The 20,318-nt window shown below is 38.6% G+C and overlaps 2 protein-coding genes across 6 annotated transcripts in view; one reads left to right on the forward strand and one right to left on the reverse strand.

Annotated features, from left to right (window-relative positions):
• mdga2a (MAM domain containing glycosylphosphatidylinositol anchor 2a) overlaps positions 1-20,318 on the forward strand; it is a 351,098-nt gene that overhangs the window by 171,566 nt on the left and 159,214 nt on the right. The window lies entirely within an intron of this gene.
• Positions 14,624-17,515, reverse strand: LOC117823983 (low choriolytic enzyme-like). The gene is made up of 8 exons (XM_034699305.1): positions 17,415-17,515; positions 17,274-17,292; positions 17,103-17,156; positions 16,768-16,914; positions 16,562-16,679; positions 15,046-15,224; positions 14,870-14,951; positions 14,624-14,762 (listed from the first exon to the last, which is right to left on the reverse strand). The coding sequence occupies exons 1-8, from the start codon at positions 17,478-17,480 to the stop codon at positions 14,624-14,626; spliced, it is 804 nt and encodes a 267-aa protein (XP_034555196.1). The 5' UTR covers positions 17,481-17,515.

The following is a 20,318-nucleotide window of genomic DNA, read 5'->3' on the forward strand; positions in this document are numbered from 1 at the left end:
ACCTACAAAGGAAAACAACAGCATCAGTTGTTTTAACATATGCTGCAGAATGATACCAGTGAATGTTAAGTGACCAAGCTTCCTTGCGGCTGCAGGAATAATGAAGTAGTGTCTTTTGGAAATGCATTTGTGGGACACTGAGAAATGCAAACAACACAGTCTCCCTGGCTCCTCGTGTTTTCTGACTCTACTCTCTTCCCCCCTCCTCATTTTTTTTGTGTTTTATGTTTTTTACAAGGCAGGGTTACATTTCTCAATTTCATGGTTTAATGACCCTCTCATCGCATGAGGTATCATACTGGCTTACAACATGTCAAGTTAGTTATTGGGAAGAATAAAAAAACTTTTTATTAGTGTCTTGTACTAACTGGTGTGGAAGACTGCATGTTTGAAACAACTACCTCCAGTAAAAAAAATAAAATAAAAATAAAAAGGCACTGAAGCCACTCAGACAAAAAGATTCCCTGATGCAAACTGATTGAAAGTTCAGCTGATTAAATATGTATGACCTGCTGATATCAAAAGTGTGGATCCATTTTAACAATCCATCGCAGGATAAATTTCTGTCACTTTAAGATAATAGAATAGAAGAAATACAAACCTAGATCTAACACTCTTTCAATGTCATTTTAAAATGTGCTCACACACATGCAGAGAAAAGACACACAAACCCACACACAGACACAGAAATGATGAAAGGATTCATAATCAGAACTGGTGAACTGAGAAAAAAGGCTAATGAGCCTCTGCACTGTTGTAATGCACCAGCACCATCTTCACCATTTTTCAGCACACGTTGCTGCAGTGGCAGCAGAAGCTTTGAAAAATCATCAGCTGCATCCCTGCGTTGTCTGCAGACTACAGCCCAACATGCTTGCCTGCTTCCATTTACAGCTCCTGCTCTTACTGATGTCAGAGGTTGCTGGAGGAACTATGGGGCCCTTGTTCCAGGGAGTGTCAGACGCAATGAACTGAGAGCATTTCAGCACAATCACTACACAGTGCACAGTTGTCTTTTTCCTTTGCTGGAGCTGAAAGGTTTCTTATTTTGGACTTATTGGTGATTTGTCACCAACTCACGAGTACACTGTGGCAAACTGCTGGAAACTTCCCATTCAGAGTTTTAAATGCAGCACGAATTGATTCTTTTTCCCTTTCAAAAGTAGAAAGTTTCTGTAGTTGGTTCAAAAGCACAATGAGGACGTCTAAGAGGCCTGACATTAGAAGCTTACTTGGGCTTTCTACTAAATGTGAAGTCATATTTCCAAGCGGAATGAGAGTGTAACTCAGGTTTTGCTTGAATGGCTGGAATCATATGTGCAATACAATCTAAAACTGGCAGGAAGTGTTCACACAAAAAAACGTGCTTTTTCTATTCGTGAAAATGATATTGCCTCAATTGCCGAATGTACCCAGAAGCAATGACTGGACACCCACAGAGAAAGAGACTATAAAGGCCTTGCTCTCTTCTGCACACTGGATGACCTTTCTGCTGATTTAGCATGTCCTTGTGGATGGTCCACTTTTGCTCCGAGACAGAGACATACATCTCAAGAGCGGACATTCATGTGCTCTCCAACCCAATCACTCAACAAGATGAAATTACATTGTCCAATTGTCTGCAGCAAGATGATGGAAGTACATTTAGGAGCATGGGGATGTGTGCAGAAACACAATCAGCACAAAGTAGAGCCCACAAACAGACCATCAAATTAAGTGTCATACAACAACACTCTTCAGACACTTTTAACCTTCTATGCTTTGTATTTGTGGTTTTTGTAGCTTTTTCTGAGGAACTTGATCCGGTTTCTTTTGTTTGTCATTTGCGTTAAGTTTCACATTTTGCTTGAAGCACACACTGCTGCATTAATTATAGCTTTAATTGGGCAATATACTAAGTTAAAAATATCTTAAATGTGCAGCACATCTCTGCAGGGATAAGATGTCCTCCTAGGAACATTAAGTTGTAAACAAAGAAAAAAGAAGCATTTAAATTTATAAAACGAACATAATCCTCCCTCATTGGCTATATCTGGGAGCACTAGCATCCTTATTTGTTGTTGTACATCACTTAAAACAAGTTAATATCCCACCGTTGGGGATCACTTACCAATTCTGCTAGGATTGCTTCATCATTTTGTCATTTCATCATGCACTGTCGGCCCCTTTTATTTTGATGTCTTGTATGCACTCATGATAGAACCGTGCTCTGATTAAAGCACTCTGTGATTGCAAATGACAATCCAATTTATTGGTTTAAAAGTGATTTGGGAGCCATCACCGAAATCTTAATTAAGCACAATCACAAAAAATCAGAACGGGGGGTTGTGCGTATAATCAACTGAAAATAAGAAACAGCTGTCCGACGATCACAATCCACATGGGTTTGTTGGCAACTTCACCAAGGACAAAGAGAGTGCAGTACGGCCTAATGTCGTGGTAATTAGCTGAAACAGTAAGAGTAGACACCCTCACTGTGAAAGCAAGAGAGGTGCTATTGATATAACATGCAATAAATGGCCTTGGAAGGCTTCATGGGGCTCAGGAGCTGTCATCTACCCGGCTGTTCATGGAAGTCTGACTCACACAACCTGTGTAATTACAACATATAATTGCCATATTTCAAGGATGCAATTATATTTCTATAGCAGTAATTATACAATCCCATTTTTAGTACGGGCGCACAAATGCGCCCATATACTAATCACATAAAGCACATAGCACACAGGCACATCTACGTAACAGCTAACTTCATTTTGGGTATCACATTTAATGAACTTGCAGAGCTTGACATGATTGTTCATAACACAGAAACAGACTATGAGAACAGCATCCCTGTTAACGGGCACATAGTTCAGTAAAAGAAATTAAGCACATTTGTATGAATATTATTTTATAACATGTTTATTTGCTGAACATTGTCTGTTTTTGTTTTTTGCTTTTTGTTCGATAGACTTTTTGCGTTTCAGCTTTGGCATGAATGCGTACATTTGAGGTACAATTGGATAGTTATTGTATGTAGGCTATGTTCTACAATGGGAGGGAACATTGAGTTTGGTGTATTTGCTTCCCAATAGAGATTTTACATGAAGAAAATACTATCCATGCAGGGTTTCATTTATTCTCTGATTGGTGGAGACATTTTGAGCTGTTGTAGGGGGTTAGTTGTAGGGGTTAGCACTGTCCATGGTGCTGAAGTCATTTTACTGAAATCAGTCCGTCTTTTTGACTTGGTGAATGTGCTTTGGGTGTCGCTGTTATTTCCAGTGTATCACGTCCTCTGTTGGATTTCATTGAGCTCTATGGAAGCATTATGAGTGTATTATATATCTGAGTTGGCAGCAAAATGGAGCATATGGGTTGTTCGTCAGAGTGGCATTACTTGTGGAAATATTGGCTTTTCTTAACTGGCACAATATGGTTCAAGGCTTACAGGATACATAAACAATATTAAAAAACAACATAAGAGAGTTACATTGTAGCAGATGGTATACAGATCTTATCACCACATTGCTATAATTAATATTGTGGTGTTGGCAGCTTCATTTTTAGCTGTTAAATAGGGCATAGATATTGAAGTGCATGCGTTTCTTGGGCTGTAAGTCACAGTTGTCAGCAGAAAGTGTCAAAAAAGGGCTTGGATTCAAGTATAGTGTAGTGTTCCCAAGCATATGATATTTTATCTTAACAGTTTTCTTTATTTTAACATAAGTTCCCCCTGCTGCTGTAGTGGCCAGGCCTCCCATGACTGGCCGACCTACCAAGTGCAGTCTTAACACATAAAGTACACAGTGAAAAGCACACAGATGATCAGTAACCATGTACCCTCTAAACACATTGACTTTGGCCTTACGTCTCATGTTAAACATAGACCATGTCATGCTGTGTAGAAAGATATTTTATTCATGTAGTTGCCACTACAGGTAAGCAGTCGTTTGGGAAAAAACAAGGTTTTTCAAAGGATCTTTTTTTGTGTTTGCCATACTGAACCAAGAAAACAACAATTGTAGGCAATGTTACCATCATGGGTGTTCAGCAGCAACCAAATTCCCAGCTGTTTAAACTGAAATTTAAATTCCTATTAACTGACTAGTCTAAATGTGAGAAAACACTCCAAAAACATTCAGCAGTGTGTGGCTAACATTTGCAGAGCTAGCACCACCAGTTACGTATATGTCCATTTGTCCATACACAGCCTACAAATAATGAGATACGGTTTGCCATGTGTACTTGTTTACATCTTAGTAGAGGAATGATATAGCATCATCCTAGAAGCCATTACAGAGCTATGGCGGCACTATTTAGTGGCTAATTTAAACAGGACAAATAAAACAGTAAGGCTAACAAGAGGCCACACCAAAAAAGTAGAGCCCAAATTACCAAATTCATCCCCACAATGTCCAAAGTGTAAGACAGAAACCGGTAGTCTCACACACTGCCTATGGTCATGTAGAAAAATCCAGCGGTTCTAGCAGATCATAGAACAAGAAATGTAAAAGATCCTACATATTAATACCGAAGGTGGACCATTGTCATTACTTCTTGGTATACCTAACGCTGTGTTAATGTTACTGACAAATATAAGACAAAACTTTATAAGATGTTAACTTTCTGTGCCAGAAAGTGTATTCTTTTAAACTGGATTACAGGTAGGATCCCTTCCAAGCTACAGTGGCAGAGAGTTATACTTAAATATGTCCCACTGGACTACTTAACATGTAAACTACATTCAAGAGACGATGTTTTCCGTAGAACACGGGAACCCTTCCTTGTATATATTGGGCTAAATTTTTTATTCTATATATTCTTTGTGCTATAGACACAACTTTTTATTATTATCATTATTTTTTAACTATTTATTCCTTTACTTTCTTTTCCTCTATTTTTGCACCTCTGCAATGTACATTGTGAATCCTGTGCATGACACCTGTGTTAACTTAACTTGAATGTTAACCATGATATATATGTGAGCCAAGTGTATATGTTTTGTTGGAACTGTTAAAAAAACCTAATAAATATATATTAAAAAAAAAAAAAAAAGTAGAGCCTTTCATAGCTATTTTTAACATTAGTCATGTTAGCTTGTAAAGTAGCCCAGTGTTTTTGCTGTAACATTACAGAATACAACAAGCAACATTCATGTTTTAACATTATGAGCTTCAAATGTAACTCAACATACAAGTGAAACTTGCACAACAAAAAGACGAAAGATAAAGGTGGCTTGAACTGACAGTCTCTATACTGTGATCTAGCTGTGTCACATGACTAAACTGTCCAATGAGAAATGTTAGTATGAAATAAACTGTAAAATGAAATGCACTAAAAGGACCAGCAGGGGAAAGCACACTTCAAATTTCTTACAAAACAATGACTCATTAGTGGCATGGTTAATGAGTGCTGCTGTAACATCCTCATTCAAAGGCCTATTCTTACAGTCTGTTATTTCCTCATATGTTGTTTATTGTTTCCTTGAATTTTAAGACATTTAGCATCTTCTCCCAAAACGTATACTTGGGTTCTGAAACGAATGTCATAGTCATGCACGATTACAAGTTGACCCGGGATATCTTTAGTCAGATGCAGCCCTTCCTTTTAGCTATTAGCTCCTTACTCAGTGTTTCTTTTCTTTGATCACAGGCTAACATCCAGCCAAACTGTTGAGTTATACTTTTAAATCTGTATTTCAATCATATGGACTGTAAAGATAATTTACCTGGCTTCTATGTCAGACTGTCTTTTAATCGAGAAATCAATCAGCCAGCTTTAGATTCCTAACTAAACCTTAGCAGCTGTACTAGCCTGTCTGTGTCTTTATCCGGATTTGATGCACATGGCTTAGCCAAGAGGTGAAACGATGAGCAGGATGACAGATCAGTGACTCCCTCTGAATAAACCTGCCAATATCTCTGGGCATGCTGGCTATTGGGCCTCTGTGTGTTGCTGTCCTCTGTCACCACTTTGATTCGTGTGTTTCAGAGTTGCCTTCCTGTGATTACCATCCCACTCACTCTGTCTTCCTCTTCTGTCTCATTGTTCCCCTCTCTATTTGTCTCATCTTATCTCAGCCATCCCGACCACCACCTCCCCTCCCCTAACGGTTTTCCTCTCTTTCACATCCTTCTCGCTTTCTCTCTTTCTCTCTCTCCGTCTTTATCTTAACCCCTCCATCTCCTCCTCACGCACACATGGAGAGTGATGCAAGAAACACCCTCCCTCACATCTCCAATGAGTAGCTTGTTATCATCTTGTCCCCACAGCGGCTTTCTGTCTGGCTCCGTCTCAGCTCGGATTCCGTCACTAATGGGACCGCATCATTTTCGACAGCTGCTATTCCTCAGCGCTGACAAACAGAGATGTGGCGCGACTCTGCGAAACACAGCTCAGAGGGATTGTAGACTAATGCCTGCGTCTGATTTACACATTTACAAAGGCCTTTTTAAAACATCATTTCTCTTTGACACAGACATTCTGGCGTTGCACAGAAATGCCACACGGCCTGTAAAGACGCAGATGTTCGAAGAGCTCACTTCTTCCTCTGCAATCTCTGGGGCAGAGTCTGCTTTTCACGCATCTCGCTGTCTTCTGAAATGTCCCTTTTTTATTTTATTATTTAAGTAATGTCAGCCACAACCTCAGTATTGGGGAACACAATGCATGAAATATTTATGAGATTTGAGAATGCAGTGACAACAGACAGAAACTCGTCAGTGTGCTATTCTAGGTTCAGACATCTTAGAAGTTTGTCTGTGGCTCCTCAGGCTCCTCAGATCTGCAGAAGAGAAGCTAAGTGAAACTTCATGAAAGCTCCAACAGAAGCACATGTTAGAGTTTGCATTCCCTTCGATCTTGTAGCCCGCTAATCGTTTCCACTGGGTCCTGCAGGGCAACAACAAAGTCTCCCTGAATTTGTATGCCAATCTGTTATTTCGTTTGATTGCCTCCTCAAACTAAATTTACTTGTTTTTGTGCGCATGGCTTTCATCTTCCTCAAAACGGGGCACTTAACAGCTGACTCGCTTGTGACCCAGGACAAGCTTTGAAAGCAGAAGCACACCACTGATTGCAAAAACAAATGAGCTGCTTCTGATTCTGTTGTTTTTCAAACTGTTGTTGGGTAATAGGCAGTGTAATCAAATTCATGGGGAAGCAACCGTATGTTGTTTATTCAGGGACACAATTTCTCGAGTATGTCTTCAACATTACAGAAATGCCAACAAGTGCATTAAAAGAGTTACTAGATGCTGTTTTTGTTCATTTTCTCCAAACTGGCTGTGCAAAGGTCTCTCTAATGAGATTTTAATGTTAGCGAGTGCAGATGAAATCCTCAATCACATTCTACATTCAGTGGCTTCAATGATTCTTTAGCAGTTTAAGATACACAAATGAAGGGAGCGTTTTACAAAATTACTAACGTTTTAGCACAAAATTATTTTTTCATGTGTCTTAAGAAAGTGTTTCTTTACTGAGCTGCTGCAAAATGGATTATAGCAGAAAAAAGGCTGTTTTTGGCTCGCTTTTCTATTCATTCCTTATTTACAGACTTTTAGGAACGACATGTCTTGGCCAGACATGCTATACATTTTTGTTTTCAGCTACTAAGAAATGCCAAAATCTTGTAAACAGGCTGTTCTATAATTGTTTTAAAAGTTTTATACCGTTTGAAATTGAGTTTTTTTTAATGCGTGACCTCAAGTTAATAGAAGAGATACATCAGTATTTGAATTAAAAGTACTGGATAGATTAAGAAGCATGATAATGGGTAAGGACTGAGTTAATCTTAAGAAATTACTGGAAAATTTAACTTTAGAATGGGTTAGTGGAGTTGGGCTGTGTGCTTAGACTAATTGCTGTTGTCTAAATCTCTGTTTTGGACAACTAGTTACATTAATTAGATAAAAGCAGTAATTATTTAAAGTACCAATGGATACCCAAAAAAGTAACAAAGGTACAATACAACACAATATGATACAACAGAAGACAAGATGAGGTGACACAACACAACACAAGACGAGAAGACACGAAATGAAATGGAACGACATGACACGAAACAGGGTACAACACAATACCAGATACATGGCCCAGGATAAAGTTAGTAAAACCAAACCATTCTGGGGAAATGGGGAATGGCTGGGTTTCCCTTGAAATACTAGCGGCAGGATCTCGTTAGCACAACTGTGAGGAGTCATGATGCCTTGACACAGCGTTTAATTGCAAATGAAATCCTTTTAGAGCACGGGCGTCAAACTAATTTCAGTTCAGGGGCCACATACAGCACAAGTTGATCTGAAGTGGGCCGGACCAGTAAAATTAAACATAATAACCTATAAATAACAACAACTCTAAATTTTTCCCTTTGTTGTACTACAAAAAAATACAAGTACATGAAAATGTTCACACTTAATGAACTATCTTTCTACAAAAACTGTTGTATTTTTTGCCATGATGAGTCTCATAGTGGGCAGAATATTTTTTTCTTTAAGCTCTGAAACCTGCTGCGAACACACCAAACACACAGGTTACCCATTCACCTGACACAGAGTGTAATGTTTACTGCAAAAGAACAGATAGATTATAATAATGAAGAAGCTAAAGTTGACTATTTTGGACCCCTCAGCTCCAACAGTAACAGTTTGTATGCAGGGGTGTAGTGCTAGTGTTAGTAGTTAGTTGATCATCTTATAGTGCTCGAACAAGTCTTTATGAATCTCAACTGGATTATGCAAACAGCAAGTCATCTATTTCCTTACTTTGAGAAATAAAGTCCAGGAAAAAAAAGCGCCATTCAGGTGTGCTCCGTCAGCACTTTGATTTTATGCGACCTCCAGAGGACACATTTGAAATAGAAGTTACTTTTATTTCAAAATTGCAGTTAATGTCTTCTCTGTAAATTTTCACTTTGCAAAGTCGTTCTGCGGGCCAGATTGGAACCTCTGGCGGGCCGGTTTTGGCCCGCGGGCCGCATGTTTGACACCCCTGTTTTAGAGAGTGATATTTTTAATTCAAAATATTAGTATTTGGTTCCAGCATTACTATAACACAAGTCAGGGCTACAGTCTATTCCTGTGTGGATGTTTTGTCTCACCCCTAGCATTACAAAACGACTGACATATTAGCACAAGACTAGTTTTTGGATGTTCGTTAGTGAAAGAAGATTACATCCCAATATCTCCGGAAGTGTTCAGACATAAGTACAACTAAAGTGCAAATATAACAGTAGCTGTTGCAAGTCGGATAAACGGGCTGATTTGCCTCACCGGGACCTTATTGAGGAACAGCTTAGGATGCCTTTCATACAAAATGAGGACTTTGTTGCCCCTTGTCTCCTGTTTTCCACTGGAGCTATCTCCTGTGGCCATTGTGAGGAGAAGGAAGGTTTTTGACGTTAGAGGTGTTGGGGAAAAAAAGGAAAAAATGTCCTTCAAAGCACAGTACCTGATTTCATAAGTGCAAAATCATTTATATATTTATTTATTGCTTCAAAGTTGATTGAGTCCTTCAGACTTTTTACAATGTAGACAGGTATGGATGTAAACTATAACTCGACTGGTTAATGGATGAATAAAATCCCAGAGCCACAGTAATTACAACATTATAAATATTTATTCCTTAAAGGTCAAAGGCAAAGCTTTCTTACAATAAACTCTTCAAGGTTGGACTTGCTAAGATGGTAGCAAGGCTCAGAGAGAACATTTTAATTTCCTATTGGTGGATATCAGGCAGCTCACGCAGTGAACCGAGCAGAGCTGTGTGTTGAAGCTTATCGTGTTTGAAGAGAGGCAGGTACACTGATCTGTGTTAATAACACGGCGGTAAGAGCCGCTCATGCAGCCAGTGGTTATGGCCTGCCAGCATATTACCAGTGACATCACGGATCAGACTGCATTTGGCTCCGCTCAGCCTGCTCTCATTAGAACAGACATCGTACAGGAGACCCTGCTGGTCATATGCACGCTGCCCTTTAAAGTTCGGTCAAAGAGCATCAGAACAAGCCTGGCAGACAATGCTTCAGAGCTGTCGTCAAGAACAGCCAGTAATACTAAATCGACTCTTCAAAAAGTGATAGATAGTTTTTATTACCATTTTTTAAAAGGCTTCCATTACACCAAAACCAAAGGAAGCACGCCTGTGAGGAGTGGTTCAACAGGTCATAGCTGATCTGGGATTCATTAGGAACACCCCAACAGTTCAGCGTGCATGCGCAAATAAATGGAAAATGTTTCACCATGGTGCAAAATAAAATGACTGCCAGTAGATTCCTGTCAGACAGTGTTTCATGTTTCACTCCAAAGTGGTCAGACAATTTTACTCATGTACAGCCTAAATCTAACGTTACCACAATGTTTAAATTTGGCTTGATAGTAGTGCTGGAGTGATGCTTAAATGCACCACAGTGAACCACTTAGCGAATGTAAGAACAGTTGAGTCTTTTAATATATATTTTAACCCCAGCTGCACAAAGCTTTTCACACATATTTGAATGTATACTGGCTTCTTTGTATCAAACAGTACTCTGACTTTTCTCCTCACATTCTCACAGTGTCATCATTCAATTTGCAAGTATTAGCTGACAATAACAAGAAGTTTAACACTAGCATCAGCCTGCTGTAGACTGCATCTATAAACTTATACGGAGCGCATATATATTTCATGTCTAACATTGCCAAAGCTACTATGACAAAAACATGCATTTGAAAATGATAATACGATTTCAGTTTTGTGTTTTTAATGTTTGTGGACTCAAGAGGGGAGTAGCATAGATACAGGAGTTGAAATGATGCCGCTTTTGATATTAAAGCTCCTGTGAGAAACTAGGTTGACACACCAATAACACATATCTCCTTGCTTATCTCCTTGAAAAAAACAAAAACAAATAGAAATAATCAGTTGTGTTGCTCGTGGTCTGGTTTTCTCTTGTACCTGGTAAAGAGGTATCATTATTAGTTTTAGTCTATTTCAAAACCAGTCAAAAACTCCTTACTGTGGCTTTAAGAACGGCCAAATTCATGGATTTCAGTTCCAACTGACTGCTTGTTTTAAGCTTTGCAAAAGTAGCGCTGTACAGTATAGATCATTTAAGGTTGGGATACATTATTATGAGGCATGGAAAAGCACCTTTAATCAAGGTTCAGTTTTAATCAAGTGGCAACATCCAGTCTCAAACTATGAAGCCCATGCAGAAGTGTTATAAACTGCAGTTCATCGAGAATCCGCTTGAGGCTGGCTGCAGAAACACCGGAAATCACATAGACAGCAATTCAAAAATGATAATCCTTACATGTTTAATAAACATGTTTACAGCCTGGTTAAAAAAATGGCTTGGCCCTACGTAGCTAATCTACGTGAATTTTTTTCTAAGGCAACGGTTCAGAAGATATTAAGATTATGAGTTTTTGCCCAAATAAGGACATGACTGACTTGACTCCCGGACGGGAACACTTAGCTGTTGGCTAGGAGGCTCAAACTCCGCCTCTTTACGTCACACTCTGCCTGGTTGAGTTCCATATTTCCAATATGGCTGCCGCCGTCGATTGGCTTCAATACAGCGCTCAGGAACAGATGGGTGACGTCACGGATACTACGTCCATTGTTTAAACAGTCTATGGTTAAAATGCACAGTGATGCCATGGCTACCTCAGTAGTGGAAATGTTACATTATTAGTATCCTATTTGTAAGCAATCAAAGAAAGATTCATATACTCCACAAGATGCTTTTCAGTTTCGTGGAATGCTTTCCTTTAAAGTTGTGGCCTGTTTTACTTGAGTTGCGAGATCTCTGGCTCTCATTGGTAATCTCATTTTAATCAGAATTTGCCGAAAAACTCTAATTTATACCCAGCCAAAAAGTCTCTTGGAGCTTCTGGGAGCATGAATAGAGCTGAAGCGTTAAATATTTCAATAAACAAGTAGATCTTTAATATTTAATGAGCAGAACGATTGATATGAACTGAAACTACTCCATGAAACATTAAAGACCCTGTGTCCATCTGAAATATACAGATTCACTGGTTCTTCTCAGAGCATTGCTAATGTTGTGGCCTCTTAAGTTGCACTTTAGAAAAACATGCAGCACTGTCATCACTGTTCGTGCATACATACATCATGAAAGGAGGGAAATTTGCTTAATGGGAATCTGTTTTTTCTCACAGGCTTTCTCCTCCCTTATCTCACCCTGACACTCCCCCCGACACTTCCTTTCTTACCCAATGCTGCTCTTGGGTGGATACAGGAGAAAAGCTCTGCGTAGGATTTCAAAGGGAAGAATACAAAAAAAAAACACTCGGCACTACACATTGAAGAGAGTGGGATGTCTCCGCAGGGTTAGGGAGTAGTAGAAGAGGGCTTTGTCTCCTTTGCTGCCACATCTCCTTTTGCAGGGATGCAGCACTACAAAGTTTGGCTGTTTGAGTACACTTCAGAACTGATTTCCTCTGATAAAACACTGTACTCCAAAGTAGTGTACAAATCCCAAACTTAATTACTATGAGCTGGAATGGAAATGAACTCAATTATAAAGATATTGCCACATATTTGCCCTTAAGTCTTTTTAGTTTCTAATTAAATTCATCTCTTTTGCCATGATTTCTCAACGCTTTTTTTTTCTTATATCAAGTAATATGGGGTGATTAGAAAATGTAGAGTAACAAATGTATATCAGCTTTTTAGAGATTAATTCACTACAGATTATACCGCACACATACAAAGTCCTTTCTAATTAACGCACATGGAGGTTTAATGTTTTAAATGGTCACAATCATACAGGATTTTTGGAAAGGTAATATATTCTCTATCTTTAAAGCTCTAATTTGGGTATTAATTGGATCTGCTGACACATGATTGGAAAATATTTGAGCTACAAAAAGTTCAAGAAGTAAAATAACACATAGCTTTGAGACTTCATTATTTTGCTGTCCAGGAGATGTGCTTGCTGTAACAGGTAGCTCCATATTGGGTGAATCAGTGTCCAGCTTTTTGGTTTGGCATTTGAGTAAAGTTGGATCTGTTGGAAGGGTTTGGACAAAGGGAGAATGGTTAGCATTGAAAGACTAAAGCCTGAGATAATTGGACACCAAAGATTGAAGAATATAACTCAAAAGTGTCTTTCATTAGGCCCTCACTGTGAGGGAGGAGAAGGACAGCAACATCAACATATGTAACACTTAAATACTTTTCTGTTAAAAATATCAAAAAACCAGTGAAATATATTTGACAAATGGAACTTGTCTCCTTTTAATTTAACGGACTGTGTTAAAAACTTGTTTTTGATTAGTCAAAGTCCCATAACAACTGTGATCAGTGCCTGTTGACACTGTGGCAAAAAGATTGGTTTCCATTTGCGGTCTTCATTAGAAAACATTGTAGCAAAATGTGAGCTTCAGTCTTAATAATGACTGTTAGAGAGCACAGATGTGAGAGCGGTCGGAGAAGCTACTGAACCCCAGCCATCTCTGATAGGGAAAAGTGGAGCAACAGCCTGAACTGACATCCACGCAATGGCAGCAGAACCGGTGAGAGCATCTCTAGGATGCAGATCACAACAAAGTAACTTAAACCACAAGTGTACAGAGGAGATAATAGCAACAGTGTGAAAAGCTGTGGCATAAACCTGATGCATGTTTAAACATGAGTCACCTGCAAAGCTCTGATAAGTGATGACTGAGATATCAACATCCATATTCCTGCAAAAGTCTTGTTCATCCTGACTTAACTTCAATGGAACTGTTCACTTTAATGACTGATGTTTTAACTGGACCTCAATTGAAGTGCTCAGTGTCCAACAAAGAGGCTGATTCAAATCTGTTACCATGGAACACTTACTGACCCTGGAATTGGAAGAGTTATTTTTTTAGCTTTATAAATAAATCATGTCATTATTTTGTGTCTTTAATTAGTAGCTGGTAAAGAAGTGGGATAAACAGTGTGAAGGGCAAATAAGGAACCCTTTAAGGAGAGACCCCTCCGCTTTCGGTTGAGGTCCTACTCACCCTGTCGGCATTATATTTTGCATAACCACTCGTTCACTATACATTATGACTCATATCATTTATCTTATTAGTACCATTTGTTGTTGCTTTCCTGCTAGCTACCAGGACAGCAGTTGAGCCAAGTAAAGGGAGTTGTGGGTCACAAACGGACACACTGCCCACTACTACATCGATGGATACGCATCACCCCCTCTGCTGGTCACTCCTAAACATAGGAGTCTTCTTCGATTAAACCAGGATTTATTTACCTAATAGTAGGCCGCTGTTATAAAGGGTCACTGTGGGCCTTGTCTTCTTTGCAACTTATCCTACTTGGTTAGGCAGCAAAGCAGCTGCTTGTTTCTTTGAGCGCCATCTTCTGGATAAGATACTGTAACTCAATTAAATTCCTCTCATTCCTTTTATACTGGTATATCGGTCACAATGTTGTATTTTTACGATATTTTACAAAACAGCCCCTGCATAGACAAATGGATTCAAAATCTGCACAGCTTGGCTCTAGCTAATTACAAAGAAAAGAAAGATATTTCACTGCAGTCAAGAAAATGACAACGGATTGATGAAATGAAATATATTTATTATGTTGTTACATGAATATCAATAATCATGTCAGGTTCAAGTCATACATCAGTAATCCTCTATCAGATGTAGCTCCAGCATTTGTAAAGCCTGTTGATCCGGAGAATGTCGATCTCGGACAGGCTTTGTCTCTGCCCGATGGGAACAGAAGCGTCCGGGATGGGTGTTATAGTTTCCTTCCCAAATGAACCAAATGCAGTTCTACAAATTTGAAGAATGCAGAACAGAACAAAGATAAATTTGAGGGATGTTTCTGGAATAGAAGTGTATTTAGCATGTATTTTTATTCAAAGCATTGTCCACCTTACCTTCCATAGTGCATTAGAGAGGAGTAATCATATGGAGTGTTGAGATTGTTTGTGTCTTTTTTTTGGAAGTTGATGGAATAATCTGGTAAAGAAAAAAAAGATGAATATACAGCAGATTAAAAAGTATATTAGTCTGAATCAATGAATAGTGAGCATACATGCTGTGAGTTTCTTACATTCGTTGAAGTTTTCAAAGTTGATTTTGACATACTGGTCTCGATCGCTGCGGTTTTGCTCATGGTAGAAACCCAGAGCATGCATCAGTTCATGCTGGATGATGCCGAAACTTATGCAGCCAAACCTCTGCAGAGACAATACCTGCCTGTCTCCAATACGACCCAGTAAAGAGAAGCAACTGACAGAGAGACAGAGATTATGGATATGAAACTTGACATTTGATTAATAAATGAGTGTAGTTTACACTGCCAGCATTATCAGCTACATGTGTACAAGCTGAAATTAATCAGCTTCTGAATATGTTTTGGGAGCTTTTTGTGTTGTTGGCATAGCAGGGAGCAGTTGTGGCTGTCAGAAGCAGTTGCATTGTTGAACTGAACAGCTGTTTCAAAGCTAAACGTGTAGTTTTAGGCTTTTAAGTATCGCCTGTACTTGAAAAGCTCATTTTATGCAGTGATTACGTTTCAAAGGTGGGTCAGTATTTTTGTAGCCTTTTGGACACTTGTAGGGAAGAGGTTTGGATTTCATACTGAAAATGCAAATAGCCTTGCAAAGCAGTAGCATAGCAGCTAAACATATATGTATGGGTGAGTTATGAAACAGTTGACACAAATATATAACAGATCCTTCCTGAGATAGAAAGAGATGCATAATAATAGCACTGTCACTAATCTTTATTACTTCACCTCAGCCCAAATTTGTGTCTATTCCTTTTTGTCTATCTTTGCGGTTGTCTTTTTTCCCCTTTTCTTTATCATAGGTTGACTCTCTTTTAGTTGTTATGCATTTCTTTGAAGATACTAAACACCTATTTGTTGTTTTTTGTGGTATTGTTGTTTTTTTGCATCCTTCATGGTTATTTGAAGTCTTTTTTGTCCCTTTGATTCTCCACATAGATTTGTAGACTTTCTTTGGTGGTTTTGAAACTCTTTGTAGTCAAATCGTAATGCAATTGTTTTGAGTATGTTTGTGTTGTTTATGACTTTGTAATCATTTTGCTTGCTTTTGTAGTTGTTAGAAGTATTTTATGTTGTATTTTTAATCAGAAATATCACTTTGTGGTAGTTTTTGAGCTTTTTGTTTTTATTTTGCATGTTAACTTTTGAGTCTATTGTGGTTGACATGCATTGTTGTTGTTTTGCATCCCTTTGTAGTTATTTTGCATCCTTCAGCAAGGGTTTCAGTATTTTTTTATATAGTTGTTCAGAGACTTTGGGTTGTTTCGCTACTCTTTGTAGTGTCTGTGTAGCCAAATATTTATGTTGTTGTTTTGAGTTTGTTTGTGTTGAATCGTTGTGAAACAAATTTGCTGTCTTTCACAAAAGTCTTTTTGTTGCCATTTTGCATCCCAAATGCAGTCGTCTTGAGTGTCCTGTTGCTGGTTTGAGTCTCGTAGTGGAAAGTTTTTAGAACTCTAACTATTTTATTCACATTTTCATGGTTACATGTACGCTACTGTCCATCACATGCTGGAGTGTGTCTATCTTTCATCAACTTAACCTTTAATTAACTTACCCATATCTGGGTTCAATGCTCAGGTACACCCTCTGATTTTCACGTGGAATGAAGTGAATGCAGGTTTTGTATTCAAAGTCCTTCATCGCTTTTAAAATCTCATTCTTCTCACTGTCATCTGGAGTTGAACACAGAAGGACACAATCATAGAGATCATCCATTCAGTTTGTGAATTTAGAGTTTAACTCTATTCATTTTGTACCTACCATACTTTGGGCTTATAAGGAAAGGGATTTCCACATTGCCATTATCAGACTTTGGCCACAGGCAGGAATATGCTTTATTGAAGCACCTCATAGCATTCCTGGTTCTTGGAATCAGCACGTCTCCTTCCAGTAGAAAATCTCTGGATCCTGTATGATAACAAAAGGAAACATTTGAATAAACCTGGGGACATTTCATTGGTATCAAATCAGATAATCACAATGTGTTGCCAGAAAAATGTTCCATCGTGTACTGTTATTATCACTGAATAATGGCTATTTAAATCAATATTGTGAGAAACTAATGTGTTCTTGTATTATCATGGTTGAATACTCACCATTGTTCATCCGTAGAATAGTAGTGGCTACGTCCTCCATGTCCGACTTATTCACTGAGATAGATCAATAGAAGCAAAGCAGAAATGATATAACTCCATTTTCACAATTACTCACAGCATGATACAGGATGAATGTGGTTAGTTTGCATCTACTTAGGTTTGGTTTCTTACCGTTATCAGCACTGTGATCCTGTGATGAAATAGATAAAGAAAACAAACTCAGCCATTTAATCAGAGTCTAATGCAAATATCAGGCAAATTATAGAACCCAGAAAAGCTTGTCTACATGATATTGTGTGAGTTTGGTCTTACATGGTGAGCTTTACAGAGGCCCAGGAGGAGCAGCAGCAGAGGAAAACCCGTTGATCTGAGGTCCATTTTTATCTGAAGTCACTGATGCTGTAGATGTTGCTTCATAGACTCCACTCACTGTCAGAGGACAGATGGAGCTGAGTTTATATATTCAGGCTGGCAGGGTGTGTCTGTGTACAGAGATTAGCGGTAGGTGTTCAATGGGCTCTGTCTTAAACACACAGCTGATGGGAATGCCCTGCCCTGTCCGCCCCTGCCACACTGTTGCCACACAGGGATAATCTTTTTCTGGAGGGGATTACAATGACCAAAGGCTGCTGTCAGCTCCCTTAGCATCAGATTTCAGATGGCCTTTTCAACCAGCAGGGAGTCCGTGCATGAGATCTGAGCCCGTCCTTAAGTTTAATTCCAAAAATAACAGATACGACATTTGAACAAAACATGTCATATTTCTGTTTCTTTTTTTTCATTCATGAAGTTTTAAGTCACTTAAATAGTGAAAAAAAATAAGTTTTTTTTTCTTGCAAGATTGACTAGGGAGTTCAGTTTTGCTCTATATTATGTTTGAAATAACTAAACTAAGTGGTTAACCAGTTGATGTGCAAATCAAACACACACAGTGTGGTCATTTGTATTAGTCATACACAGTGCTTTGCATTATTTCATTATTAAACAGGAGCACTTCAACAAGCAGACATCTGTTGGATGCAACATGATTAAACTGGAGGCAAGGGGTCGTACCTGATCTCACTTTGGGGTTTTACAGCAAAGCACTCAAAGCCCTTTATATAATATTTGGACAAAGTACCAAATTTAGTGTTCAATCTTAAAAATAACCATTCAGATAACCGGTCCCAAATTAGACAACCCTGATTTAAAAATAAAATAAAAAAATAACTTAAAAATTAGTTTTTGGAAAAACACTTTATGAATTTTATAGATATTTTTCATTTAAAAAAAACAAAACAATGAACTAAATAACATGCTGTTTTTAACAACTTTATAAATATAACAACGTTTTTAATTCATTTAAAATTTGGTATGTACAGTTTTTTTTATTAAATTAAGATTTAAGCACACGTGCTGCATTAATGAAGTACTAGTGGTACCATATTTATCAATAGTGCCATACAAAGTAGACTAACTTGTAGCTGGATAAGGCTCTAGTAATGTGTAAAGCTTCAGTAATATTTACACACTCACACTTATACAATCTCTTGACAAAATCGGCAACCATGAGAAGATTTTCTCAGATGGCCTTTTTGGGATACATAATCAGACAGTACGTTTTGTTAAACTGTATTTATTGGCTACTCAACGGTTGTTCAATGTCTCTGCTTCATTGATTACCCTTTCCTTAAGATCATCATCATCACATCTCTGCCTCAGTTGTTTGCTAACATATCCTTATTTTGAGTAACTCTGATCCATCAATCACTGTGTCTTTCCATCTTTCATTCACCTGTGACAAGTTGTGAGTGACGGCTGGCCTCAAGCATAAGTGGTACACCACTTAAATACACTTTTTCAGATGTATTTCATGGAAAATAACAACTTTTATTGAAATGGTTTTAAGTGGTAGAAGAAAAAAATGGACAGCTCTTTTAATTTGGTAATTTCACAATTATGTGTTGGCTTAGTAGTTTTGTTTTTATTCCCCTAAATCTTGTTAATGTCATATTAGATATTATATCAGCATCTCTTAGATTTCCTTCATGAATTTTCAAAAGAGCAAAAACAAACTTCTTTTTTTTTCCCCCAGTCAAGTGCAATCAAGATTCTGGTTTGATTAGTGTTTATGAACATCTCTGTGGTTTGCAACTGCTCTGCTGAACCTCCCATCGCTGATGTTTCTTGTTCTAGCCTGAAGATTTCATGTTTATTATGCCAAAGGGTGAAGTATTTCAGCATTAGTATGAGAATAAGCTTGCTTTGATTCAGGCACATGTTAACAAACAACTTAGGGCTGCAGATACCACCAGGGTATCTCTTATTGAATCTCTGATCTCCTATTAAACTGATCAGTATGGCCTTTACTACCTTCAGATTTCTCAAACAGCATTTTAGTTTACACTGGCTGTAACCCCAGTATGGTCGAGCTGCTTCATTTAATGTGTTGTATCAGATAGTAATGATAATAATAGCTCAATTAGTGACTGGTTGTAAAGCTCAGAATGCATTATGGGGCTCTAGTGCTGCATCAGTGATGATCGGAGCATAAGAGGCCAGACTGTGGCCACCAGGCTGTCATGAAGCAAAAACAGTCTTCTTAAAAACTCCAAATCTAGAAATGGGTTGTTTAGAGAGATGAGTATTCAGATTTATTGGCTGTCTGGCTCATAAATCATGAGCTTCCTGTGGATTGTTTACAAGAGGGGAGGCAGGCTGTCTGGCTGCATGGTGCCATAAACAGTTTTAGGATCTGATTTTGCGTGTCAAGGCCGACAGCTTCAAACGGAGATTCCATCACGGCCACCTTTATATGATGTGCACCCTGGCTGTACATCACAATAATGTGGCATTTATTATTGGGGTACAAAAATTGTGCTGTGTGTGTATGCGTGTGTGTGTGTTAAAGAGAGAGAGAGAGAGAGAGAGAGAGAGAGAGAGAGAGAGAGAGAGAGAGAGAGAGAGAGAGAGAGAGAGAGAGAGAGAGAGAGAGAGAGAGAGAGAGAGAGAGAGAGAGAGAGAGAGAGAGAGAGAGAGAGAGAGAGAGAGAGAGAGAGAGAGAGAGTGGAGTTACTGCTTGTGTGGCCTTCCTTTACTGCTCGCCCAATGAACCCTATGGATTTGTACAGTTTGTAATGTCTACATCATGCATTTTACACACATATAGATGCTCCAATGTGTGTGTCTGCGTGTGTGTTTCCTGTATGTGCCTGTCCAATTTGAGTGATCCGCGTG

Source organism: Notolabrus celidotus, chromosome 13 (assembly GCF_009762535.1).
Source record: "Notolabrus celidotus isolate fNotCel1 chromosome 13, fNotCel1.pri, whole genome shotgun sequence".
Taxonomy (NCBI): Eukaryota; Metazoa; Chordata; class Actinopteri; order Labriformes; family Labridae; genus Notolabrus; species Notolabrus celidotus.